Source organism: Schistocerca piceifrons, chromosome 2 (assembly GCF_021461385.2).
Source record: "Schistocerca piceifrons isolate TAMUIC-IGC-003096 chromosome 2, iqSchPice1.1, whole genome shotgun sequence".
Lineage (NCBI taxonomy): Eukaryota > Metazoa > Arthropoda > Insecta > Orthoptera > Acrididae > Schistocerca > Schistocerca piceifrons.
Genome location: NC_060139.1, coordinates 721084424 through 721097427, shown reverse-complemented (window position 1 = coordinate 721097427; position 13004 = coordinate 721084424). Strand labels below are relative to the sequence as shown.

At 44.1% G+C, this 13004-nt stretch overlaps 1 protein-coding gene across 1 annotated transcript in view; it reads right to left on the bottom strand.

Moving 5' to 3' along the window:
• LOC124776702 (espin-like) overlaps window positions 1-11774 on the bottom strand; it is a 485149-nt gene extending 473375 nt beyond the window's left edge. The window contains exon 1 of the mRNA XM_047251812.1: window positions 10364-11774. Coding sequence (XP_047107768.1) covers window positions 10364-10713 — 350 coding nt within the window. The 5' untranslated portion in view covers window positions 10714-11774. The remainder of the gene's footprint in view (window positions 1-10363) is intronic.
• Window positions 11775-13004: the final 1230 nt, after the last annotated feature.

Genomic DNA, 13004 nt, shown 5'->3' with positions numbered 1-13004 from the left:
TTTAGAAGGCTGAAATGTCTCTGATGGGTTAGTTACTAAGCTACTAACATCCAATGAATAGTCCACGTTCGATATCACAGTCCTCACTTGACCCGCCCACGCTGCTGTTCCTGCTTCCCTGCTGGCGACACAGTAGTACTCGCCCCCTCATATAGTAGCGGATCCGCTTCTCGTGATATCTACAGGTCAATTCTGCGTTACATAGGGGTGCCCAGATACACTTGGTCAGATAGTGTATGTCGAATTCAAGTGCCGCCGCTTAACCATATGTACTCGATAACAGCTACCGAGACATATCGTCTTTCGCTAAAATATTTTCATTTCGGAACACAAATTTACAAACAACAATGCTTGGCAAAGTGAATGAGATAACAACTTTACGGCGAGCATATTCACAAAGTAAAAGTGTGGATAATTAAAAAAATAAAAAATGGCTTCGATACCTGGGAGAGGTAGGGGCGGGGGGCATTACCTGGCGAGGTGAGCCCATTCTGGCTTGTTCTCCGTGTTCACACCAAAGACCTGTCGATACCATGAACATCCACCGGCCTGTGACGACGTCCCGTTTGTCGGGCGCTGGAGGCAGTTCTTTCTCTCCCAGGCGCCGCAAGGTCTGCTCAAGGTCACTTCTTGCCGACTTCACGTCTTCACTGAAACGTCTCTCTCCAGCCCGTCTGCCTCTAACACCTGCGTCTTTATTGACCGTTACTTAAAAGTAGGCCACCTATCAGAGCCACCAACAGGAGGTAACTTCTGAGGGGTTCACTGCAGCAAATTGCGTCTGAACCGAACCTGACCTTCCGCGGTCACGCATGGCCTACCCTTTAACTTTGCGTTTTATTATAAGAACTTATATTCGTAATAACGCTAGGAAGTGGTTGAAATCAGTCTCGCTTTAGCCTAGGTAACGGCACGAGAGAAGCAATTCTGGCTCCGTTTTTGGTAATTGAAGGGAGAAAGGAGAAATCGCATGATACCTAGAGGCCTAGAGTAGACCTGAGCCACTGTAAGATGAGATATAATATTCGAAACACTGAGAGAATTACAATAAAGTACCTAAATTGACCGCGGGACTGCTACGGTCGCAGGTTCGAATCCTGCCTCGGGCATGGGTGTGTGTGATGTCCTTAGGTTAGTTAGGTTTAAGTCGTTCTAAGTTCTAGGGGACTTATGACCTAAGATGTTGAGTCCCATAGTGCTCAGAGCCATTTGAACCATTTTGAACCTAAACTGACAAGCAGTCTATAAGTATTACGAGAGCTTGTAAAAATGTAATTCCTCCGAATTTTTTTGTGAAAACTCTCAAAATTTTTAAATAAAACGAACTTTATCAACATTTTACGTCTTTAATGTGCACATATTTATTTCTCAACATAGTCACCTTGGCGACGCAGTTTGTTGATACAGTCACTGATTGGTTTTGTTGGCGGAGCCACAACCTCACCTCTGCTTGCACCACTTCATCTCTATCAAAGTGAAAGAGTTTTTTTTAAGTTTTGGAAACAGATGAAAATCGGAAGGGGCCAAGTCGTGACTGTATGGAGGATGATCGATGAGAGTGGCCACAAGGCGTCGGATAGCTGTAGATGTCGCAGCGCTCATGTCTGGTCTGGCAGTGTAACGCTGGGTGCTCCATGTGAGGACTAACTCTTGGAATTCTAAACTTGATTACAGCACGCTGTTTCTCACGCACCGACATAGTTACATTACACACTGCCCTGTGACACGCCAAAATTCGGAACCGTCTCGCGGCAGAGGGTTGCAACTTACGTCAGGGTAGCGAGAAAATCGAATGAATAACTTCCGTAACACGGAATACTTCATCCGGTATTCAGAACAGAATAAGAAATACGATGATATTACTTTTCAGCACGCTCTCGTATAAAAACCGAATGTGAGTTACAAAAATGGAAAATCAAGAGGGAAAAGTTTGTGTTAGTAAAGACTGTTAGGTAATTTTATAGTTAAGCACTGCTATCGTTTAATTGATATGTCGAGGAAGCAATGAAGAAAGCGGAGCAGAAGATGAGAAACACGACTGAAAGAAGAACGGACAACAATGGTAACGTTCACATAAGACATGGGTTCTCTTAACGAAATGAAGGAACCCTTAGGTACAATTGTTGAGAGGAATAGGCAGCCTGGTTAGCAGAAAAGAGTATTGTAAGTATATAAACAGAGGTAAAACGAAACTGATGGTATGAAGAAAGAACAAAATTTACTTGCTATAGATACGATGCACAAACCTGCATCGACGTCAATAAGAACAAGGAAAAAATTTGAACCATTTAAAGTGGCTAGATACTAAAATGAAGTGGGATACGAAGATGCTGTAAAAAGCATAACTCATGAAATAAATCCAGAGAATGTCCTTGCCACAAGATGGGAGATTTTTACGGACATTTACTAAACCTTCCACGAGTAGTGAATTTGCCTTATATTATTTAAAAATTATTTACACTCTTCAGCATACATTTTTACGGTGGTCGACACGTTTTCGAGTTAGGACCCTATCTTCATCTAGCAGCAAACGAAACGATATAACTGTTCATTTTGCGATAACAGCAAGTCAGGTGGAATGTAGTAACAAACGAATATTGAGACTTTTACGTGGGTTTTTACACCATTCGGCAAGTGACAACCACACAACGACCGTTTGTCATAATCTAAAGACACATTATTTGAGTGAAACAATTCTTGCCAAACGTTAAGGTACATGGAAACCGTTTTCAAAACATCTGTAACTGTGGCTGCATGGCACAGCGCCTATTAGACCGCAGTCTCTGTAACAATGTACGATTGAATAAATTGTCTCTAGTATGGAAACCATGCATTTCCGGACATAAGTGCATTAAGCCTTTTTTGTTCTGTACGCTTTCATCGATCAGTCCCTAGAGTTTGTAGACGGTGGAAAAAAATCACCCTATATAAGTGCAATTTCAGAAATCCATTTGTCTGTCGAAATCAGTTGGCATCTGAAGACGGCGTTATGTAACTATACGAAATCAATAATTTATGATCATCACAAATAAAGACAATGATTGGGTATTTCAAACATTTATTATTAGTAAATACAGCTGAACTCCCAATAACTAGCCGGCCGCGGTGGTCTAGCGGTTCTGGCGCTGCAGTCCGGAACCGCAGGACTACTACGGTCGCAGGTTCGAATCCTGCCTCGGGTATGGGTGGGTGTGATGTCCTTAGGTTAGTTAGGTTTAGGTAGTTCTAAGTTCTAGGGGACTGATGACCTCAGATGTTAAGTCACATAGTGCTCAGAGCCATTTTTTGAACACATGTCCAGAAATGTACCAGATTGGTTCTCCAGCACAAACATTTCAGGTTCTATTATTTCTATGTTCCACGTCTGCTGAATGAAACAGCGATAGCGATTACTAACTATTATATTTACAACAATGTGATTAATGTGGCTACAGCGACCAACGTTAAGGGACAACCGAGAAATGTAGTACTGACGTGTCATGTTGCACATGTGGTATCTCCTACATTTTTTCAGTGCTGTCTTTTATCATTTAACCAAGGCCTTGTTTTCAGGGTATTCTGTCACAGGGCGATGTTCTACTAACTATGATTGAGCTTAGTTCTTCTACAACAGCATCTCTATCCGAGGTGGGGCTGTAACATGCGACCTCTGCTTCACGAAACAGCGACTCTACTCCGAGGTCTTCGTAATACCGCTACAGTTCCTCACTTTCCTCTTGAACTGCATCCCGCTCCACAACTACAACAGCGGTGCACACAGGCCGTACTCGACGCACTCGATAACGTTTTCCCTTTTCTTTTTTATAGATGTTACTATTAATAAAATAACAGTAAATGACAACCGCTACTTCACACTTCTGAGGGGCATACGGAAATAATTATTTTGCATATTTGTCGACTTACTACATAAATTGTAAGATCACACACAAGAATTCCTAATTAAACTGATATCTTCCTGGTCTCTACTGCATGCTGCAAAAGCACGTAAGCATGTAACGGGACGCCCTTTGCACTTTCAGGATAAGAGGGGTGAGATCGAGGATATTACATTTCAAGAAACAAGTCTTAACGCTTTTCATATAACACGGCTGACATACCAGCATCCGTGCGGAAAAACGATATGAACTTGTACAGGTCTACCGTAAGTATTGTAGACAAAGGTGTGCAATATTCAGCAGATTTCGTTTTGAATAAGCTTCCAGATAATAATAATTCCCTATAGTTCAATGGTTTGGGGCAGGTCTTTCAATTAGACGTCTCTTCGGCGACTTGAGTGTCCCTAACTGCCACCGTAATCGCAGCAGAGAAATGGAATGTGAACTGAGAAACACGTGTAGTTGCTAGACAACCTTCACATCATTAAGATATGAGAGCTAAGTTAAAGACAGGCTGCAATATTCCGTGGTACGAATGGGATTCAATCCCGCGACCTGTCGGTTCCTGGACACGTACTTTACCACAAGGCCACCAGACTAAACAAATGAGTGATAAATCGCAAGTTGAGAGGTTTCCCTGCGCCACACTACTTCTACTTTGTACAGGAGCTCTTCGCAGCAGCTCAGAACTTTTCTCTGTATTGTGTTATTTATTCGTATATTCTCTCACTTTTTCTGTTTTATTAATTCCTTAATTCTTTTGGTTATAAATTTCCTATTCAGCACTCCGTAAACTCTGTACCGACTCGTACCCTGACCGAGTGGCTTTGGCTATTACGATCTCACTGAACGTAATAAGTAAATAAAATAAAAACAAAGGAATTAGTTTTAACCGGCAATAAATACGCGCTACTAGTTAACCAGTAACTTAAGTCAGATATGGGTGATCAATTATATATAGTTCTCAAGTTATGTGCGAACAATATACCTATTCCTAACGTATCTTCATTACAATGTACAGAGCGTCCCATTTGCCTTGCCCACGCCAAATAATTTGTTTCCCAGAGGCAAAATAAAAAAAGTTGTTTTGCTATCAGGGGGAAATAACGAGCATGATTGCCTATCTTGTAGCTTTGTTCGTTCGAAGATATGAACAGTAGTACGTCTATTTTCTGTTCGGTAACCTACTTCCTCTCTTCCAGATCTATTCAAAAACATATCAAAGTGTAACATTCGCATAAACGTAAAGTTATTAAAAATAAAACACAACAATTATTTAATCAAAATTGAATGTTTAATGTAGCACGTTTTGAAACTGGGCTAAAATGTATAGAATAATTCCCACTAACCTCATACAGATTCGTAACCCGATAAAGATAGTCCTGAAAATTAGTGAGTGTGAGATTTTAATAGCTATGAAGATACTTGTAAGCTTTAAAACGAGAAACTTGGGGCGCATGCAGTAAATAATAATACGGAGGTGAACTATTAATGCATCAGTTATGTGCTGCACGCGCCCCTGTTTTTCGTTTTAAATGTTACTAGCATTTTCATAGCTATTAAAACTTCACAATCACGAATTTTCAGGACTATCTGCAAGGGGTTAGGAATCTGCACGGGGATAGGATAATTATTTTATTAGGTATGTAACAATGCATTCTCCGTTTTTATTTATTTATTTATTTATTTATTTGTTTTGAAGTTCGAGGCTTTTTGTGCCATAGCTGGCCATACCTTCCCTCATCTTTCTGGCTGCATAGGAATACCGCGGCGGAAGAACAGTGCGTCTTTTGAGAAAATCGATGAATCAATCCAATTTTGCTGTTATTGTTATGACCGAAGGTGCTGGTCAACCAGACCGTGTACCACTGAACAGAAAAGGTGGAGAAGGAGCAACGTCTAGAGAAAACGGCGGGTTGGGTAAGACTTATCATTTAAATGTTTCCAAGTATATTTTGACGTGCTTTACGACATGGCTTCGAGCACTGCCATGCTGCAAAACCTATTTTCATACCTATCTCTGCATTGTGCCCGTTTGTCTCTCAGTGCTCAGCTCACACGCATCAACTGCTTTCGATAACGACCTCCTATGATTGTTTCGTCCCGCTTTACAAAAACCTTTTCTCTTCCACCACCATGCCAGTTTTAGACGTCAAAAATCATCGTTCTTGAAACGCTGAACTCATTCTCTGCACGTTTTTTTTACTAATAGAGGCCTCTCCTTAGGTTTTACCCATCATTTTACGAGCCTCAGCCGGAGATTTCTTTATGTTAAGGTAGAAAATTGAAACTTCCCGCAAATGAAGACAATTTGGTTCGTAAGTTGACATATTCAGTCGAGAATAACTTTACGATGCAAACACAAATCGACTAATATTTTGATGGCGTTACGTTTAAAAATATCAAATCTTATCGTATGTCCTGCACCATAACTTGTCGCTACTGGTATCTGTTCCAAAACGGCTGAAGCAAACTTATAGGCTTCATATAGTCTTTAGTCCGATTTAAAACCGTGATGTATTTTATTTTTATTTGAATACCAACTTTCGGTTTTTGGTCCTTTGTATGTGAATTGTTTTTTTTTTTCAGTCGGTTTCAAATATTTTGATGCCATTACGACAGAGGCATGTGGTAGTTTTCATATTTATTTCAGTTTGTCTTCATCTGATTGGTTGGTTGGTTGGTTTTGGGGAAGGAGACCAGACAGCGTGGTCATCGGTCTCATCGGATTAGGGAAGGATGGGGAAGTAAGTCGGCCGTGCCCTTTCAGAGGAACCATCCCGGCATTTGCCTGGAGTGATTTAGGGAAATCACTGTCTTCATCTGACTTAACCAATATTTGTAATCGTTTTACGCAGATCTCGCGAAAACAGCGTGAAGGTAAAAATTAGAGAGATCGAGCTCATTTAGAGGGTTACCAGCAATCATTCTTCTAGTAAACCATTCGCTACCGGAACAAGGAAAAGGGGAAAAAGGCAGTGTACACAAAGTACCCTCTGCCACACATCAGGCAAGAACGTCAGTTGATATTGCATTGTTATGCAGACCTGAGCTGAGTGTAAAGTTTCAAGATTCTAGCCCACCGGGAAGTTTGTTTAAAATCAGTTGCAAAATTTGGTCTCTCTTTGCCCAGCCGTTCCTATCCGCTTGCATACCGCATGGAACACATTCCCATACTACACGTGCAAGCCGGCCGGAGTGGCCGAGCGGTTCTAGGCGCTACGGTCTGGAACTGCGCGACCGCTCCGGTCGCAGGTTCGAATCCTGCCTCGGCCATGGATGTGTGTGATGTCCTTAGGTTAGTAAGGTTTAATTAGTTCTAAGTTCTAGGGGACTGATGACCTCAGCAGTTAAGTCCCATAGTGCTCAGAGCCATTTTTACACGTTCAATATGATAGTCGTGCAAGGTAGCTGCTATGCCAGGCTTTACCAACTTTCTTCACTTCAACCGCCATAACTAGCACGCAGACGACAAGAAAGCGGTTAATCTTAGAACACTAAAGAGGGAAAATGTTACCGTAAATTGTTACTAAACCATCGTAAAATTTATCACTCTATATTTTACTCAAAGGCAATCATAATTTATAGCTTACCCATTAGTTAATTAAGTTATTAGATCTCCAATTGCATGTTACATACCGAATTAAGTATAAAATATTGTCTTTTATATCCTACTGTAATCGTAACTTTTACGACGGTTTAGTAATCCAGGGTTAATGCTACATTGTTCTCTAGCTCTAACTCATCGGAAAGTTAGTTTCGAATCAACCTCAAAATTAGTAACAGACAGACAGACAAGAAAGCGACTTAACAGAAAGCTGGGAAAATTGAATTCGACTCCACTGTATTAGCAAGCAGTGCTGGTACCTGGGGGTAACATCACTCGTGCACTTGCTGGAACTCGCAGTAAACAAACACTGGAAAAATGCCCAGTGGTCGTTCAGTCAACCGTCTGTAGTTGAAGGTTCATGAGAGTGTAATGTACACCAACAAAAGGAAAGTAGAAATTCTATTCATGTGTTGAGATTGGAATTTAGTAGAACAGTAATTGCAATAACTTTTCTTAATTACAATATGTGCACATGTGGTACAGTACAGTAGCACTTTTAAATGATATGTTATGTACAGTAAAGGCAGTCCTTGATTTCGTAAAAAATAGCACTTCTACCACCTCTTTATTTTTGATATTGTACTCACACAAACCTTCAACTTAAGACGAGTGTCTGTTTCCATTTCTTTATTGGCAACTTCAGCAAGTGGCTGAGTAACGTCACTCTGACCACCTGGTCTGTGTTGTGGTTCAGGAGAGTTGCAGTTAATTTTGTCTTATGTTTTCAGTAACGTGTTTATGTAATTTGTACACTATGATACGTTTTCTCAATTGGAATTAAGTGGATTACCAAGTAAAAGTAGATAGGTTACCATTTAAAAACGTGGCCATGAGCGAGTAGGACTAGCACACTGAGGATTCCATACAAACATATATATAAATACATAATCATCCATCCTGGGAATCGAGAATCTCAGCTGTATTTGCCTGTTATTGATATCGATACTGGAAATATTTGGTCCTGGGAATTCCGAGGCTGCATCAAAATCTCTACAGTAGTTCCTCAGACTAGCCCAGACGCACAAAAACAAGCGAGCAGGAGACTTGAACTTATATACGTAGAGAGAGAGAGAGCGAGAGAGATGATTTCATAAAACGCTTTTTATTTAATCACTAAAACATGACTACAACGTACATTTTATGTTTGCTTGCAGTAATGTTCATCTATTATACTTTTGACAGGTGATGAATGCAATGTATCTTCAAATGGCAAAAGATATTTTGATGTGATATTGAAACAATGTAGCAAGTTTCATATTTTTTACTTTACTTGCACTGTGAAATGTATGTCAGCGGGAAGTACTCTACAGGTGATGAGTGAGTTTGCGAGTATGAAAATATGTGACAAATTATTGAATCTTTTGATTTCATTGACTTGGAAGCTTAAATCTTTTACAATGCCAAGGTACTATACATTTTAGTATGTGACATAAATTTGAACTTATAGGCCAACCTATTTCAGAGAAAAAAGAGTCTTAAAAGATAGACAGACAGACAGCCGAATAAAAAATGCCGAAAATATTTTTACAAATTATTAATTTTCGATTTTTCCTCTATTTGTACCGTGAAACCTTGTTTCCTGCCAAATTTCAGATTCAAGGACAACGGGAAGTATGATATAGATTTTGATGAGTGGGTTTTCAAGTATGTAAATAGGTGACAGAAATGGTCGTATCTTTTGATTTTTACGCCACCAAGGAAGCATAGACATTCGTGTATGACACAAATTTGAACTTAATGCACCGAACAGTTCCAGAGAGAAAGGGTCTTAACAAACGAATAGACAAATGGATAAAAAAATTACAAAAAACATTGTTTACTTGTGATAGAACTACAAATTATCAATTTTCGGGCTTCTTGCCAAATTTCATGATTGTAAGTCAACGGGAAAAACGCTATAAGTTTTAATGAGTGAGATTTCGAGTATCGCAATATGTGACATAAATGATCGTATCTTTTGATTGTGTTTCTGAAGAAGAGAAATTTGTTAACATCGAGTATAGATTTAAGTGTCAGGAAGTCGTTTCTGAAAGTATTTGTATGGAGTGTAGTCATGTATGGAAGTGAAACATGGACGATAAATAGTTTGGACACGAAGAGAATAGAAGCTTTCGAAATGTGGTGCTACAGAAGAATGCTGAAGATTAGATGGGTAGATCACATAACTAATGAGGAGGTACTGAATAGAATTGGGGAGGAGTTTGTGGCACAACTTGACTAGAAGAAGGGACCGGTTGGTAGGACATGTTCTGAGGCATCAAGGGATCACAAATTTAGCATTGGAAGGCAGTGTGGAGGGTAAAAATCGTAGAGGGAGACCAAGAGATGAATACACTAAACAGATTCAGAAGGATGTAGGTTGCAGTAAGTACTTGGAGATGAAGAAGCTTGCACAGGGTAGAGTAGCATGGAGAACTGCATCAAACCAGTCTCAGGACTGAAGACCACAACAACAACAACATATTTACACCTCCAAAAGACCGTAAACCTTAATATGTGACATAAACTAGAACTTTCGTGGGAAAAAGGGTTCTTTAGTATCGGACGGACAAGAAAGCGATACTGTAAGGTTTCCGTTTTTACAGACTGAGGCACGAAACCCTAAAAAGATGTGCTGCTGTTTATATCTTCGTGTTGAGCGCTGTTACAAGAAAGGCCACTGTTAGCTAAACTAGATTTGTTTGATAAATTTTCTTTTTGCTTCCGGAAAAAAAATTATTTGTGATGGTCGGGGTAAATAAAACCCCTTTTAATGTTTAAGGAGATGTTGTGTGTCCAGTAGACACCAATAGCAAGGGGAACAATTGAAGACGTAGTTTTTTTTTTTCTTCGGCAGGAGACGTGAGCACAAGGGTTCAATGGCCACGGCCGCACTCACCGGTAGTTGTGCACCTTGAGGGACGGCCTATCGGTGACGTCAGAGCAGTGCTGCCCCCTGTGATGGCGCGGCCCGCTCTTCCTGCGTCGGTGCCGGAGCACGACGCGGAGTTTCCGCCTGGGCGGGGACTGCCGGCGGCCGCTACCACCGGACAACACTTTCTTTCGTCCGGCGTCGCGTCCGCCACAGCACAGCAACAGCGACCGCGCGCCGCGACCACCGCCCGCAGGTCCAGTCCTGGCGGTCTCCCTCACCGCGACGACGCGGCTGTCCAGCAACACTTCGCCGCTCATGAATCCCCCGTCATTATCCCCGGCCAGCCGGTTCGCGCCGTCGCTCTCCCGCAACATTCGCTTCCTTTGGACGGAACTGGAGAAAACCACGTTCTCGGCTGGACACGACGGGAACACCGAGGCTATACTTTCCTCAGTCCTTTCGCTTTTCGAGCGCGTACTTCTAGAGCGCGGGTCCGAGGAAGGAATTTCCTGTCGCGGTCTCCTGGGTCGACGCCCGCTATCTGGGAAACGAGATTTGTCACGGAGGTCGGCGTTCTTGTGGGGCGTTGAGGTCGTTATCGGTTGGCCGTAATCTTCTAGGCTGTCACTACTGTGGCAAATACTGTCCTGTATAGCTTTGACACCCAGTTCTTCGTCTGCCGGAAGAGAACTAGGCGAAACGCCGTTAGAGACAGCGCTCACTGAAATCGCACTGCACCCGTCTACACTTGTTTGCAGAACGTCCGTCGCCTGTGTTCGAACTGTATGCAGTCGAGACCTCTTTTTCGGTGTCAGTGCCGGTCGACGGTTCGTAAACTTCGGCTTTCGATGGCAGCAACAAAACCATCCACTAGTACCATCACTTGGTGCAGCGACGGGGACTCGTGGTGATTCAGCGACCCCTCTTCTCTCGAACAGTGGCTCCGCAGCCGCATCGTCGCTTTCCCTTTCAACGGACGTCCTCGTCGACTGTGAAGAGACAGACGACGTGTCACCGTCTGTGTCTCGTTTAACAGAGTTCTGCAGGTCGTCGGCAGGCACACTCGGCTCTCGGTCCGTACGTCGAGCAGCCGTTTGCTTCCGAGACCTCGCGCCTCGCAGAGACACTTCGGTAAACGTGGTAGGTGCACTGCTGAGCGAACTCGCACCGTTGGTTTCAGTCTTGGCGGTTGAGCTCTGAGGAATGTTGGTTGCGCCAAGTAGATCGGTATTATCAGGAGTGGCACTGCGCTGTATGTCTCGATCGGGATATTCCCCATCACGAACTTCTTCAGGGCTGGCGCAATCATTTTGATGATGTCCATTACCGACTCCTCTCGTGTCTTCAGCACCGTCTGCAGAAGATGACAGACGATCCTCTTCGTTTTCCTGATCCTTCGCTTCCGCCCCTTCGGCAGCTCTGGAAGCGAGCTTTTCGGGACTGTACGGCCAGGAGCGCCGCCTGTAAGTGTACCGATACTCCCTGGGAGCGGGGGCGGCGCCGTCGGCGACTCGCACCACGTCGCCCCTGCGGCAGCGCAGACAGCCCAGGAAGCTGGCCAGCATGCTGCATGGCCGCGCGGGCACTGCTCGCGGCCCGGGGCGCCCCTCGCGTGGCCGTCGATAGCCGCGGAGCCTTCTCACTTTTACTCGCCGCAATTAACTTTCCACAAACTCGTCCGATGCTCCGGCGCGCGCGCTCTCGGACGCCACGCTCGCGTGCCCCCCGATGTTTCGCTTTTGGCGCCGGCCCGCGAGAAGAGGGCGCACGCACGTCGGGCGCCGGACGGACGCACGCTGGACTGGACTGGAGCGGACTGGAGTGGTGTGGAGTGCGCGGCCGCCGGCTGCACAGGAAGCGCGGGGCAGGCAGGAAGCGGCAGACGGGGTGCCCGCCAGCGGCCCGACACGCCACGCCGCGCCTAACGTATTCCGCGCCGCGAGACAAAGCGATCGTGCGGCCCGCTCGCCGGCTGCCCATTGTGTTCGGCGACGGCGCGACGCCGCCGCGCGTGTGCCTATGTCTCCGCGGTAAGCTAACACGTCTGCCGATTCGTCACTCACGCCCATTGTCGGAGAATAACGGAGATGCCAAGTTAAACGTCTAAGCGTTCTTACGATATTCAGAAGGACCGAGAAAGCGAATCTGGAATATGTAGGGTGGACCAGTAACAGAGTAATTGCGTTTCGTTTCAATTACACTGCTCTGTAAAACTTACACTAAGGTGACAAACTCATGAGGCACCAATATGCATTGTATCGCGTACAGCCGGCCGTTGTGATCGAGCGGTTCTAGGCGCTACAGTCTGGAGCCGAGCGACCGCGACGGTCGCAGGTTCGAATCCTGCCTCGGGCATGAATGTGTGTGATGTCCTTAGGTTAGTTAGGTTTAAGTAGTTCTAAGTTATAGGGGACTGATGACCTCAGAAGTTAAGTCCCATAGTGCTCAGAGCCATTTGAACTATATCGCGTACTCGCATTCGGGAGGACGACGGTTCAATCCCGCGTACGGCCATCCTGATTTAGGTTTTCCGTGATTTCCCTAAATCGCTCCAGGCAAATGCCGGGATGGTTCCTTTGAAAGGGCACGGCCGACTTCCTTCCCCGTCCTTCCCTAATCCGATGAGACCGATGACCTCGCTGTTTGGTGTCTTCCCCCAAACAAC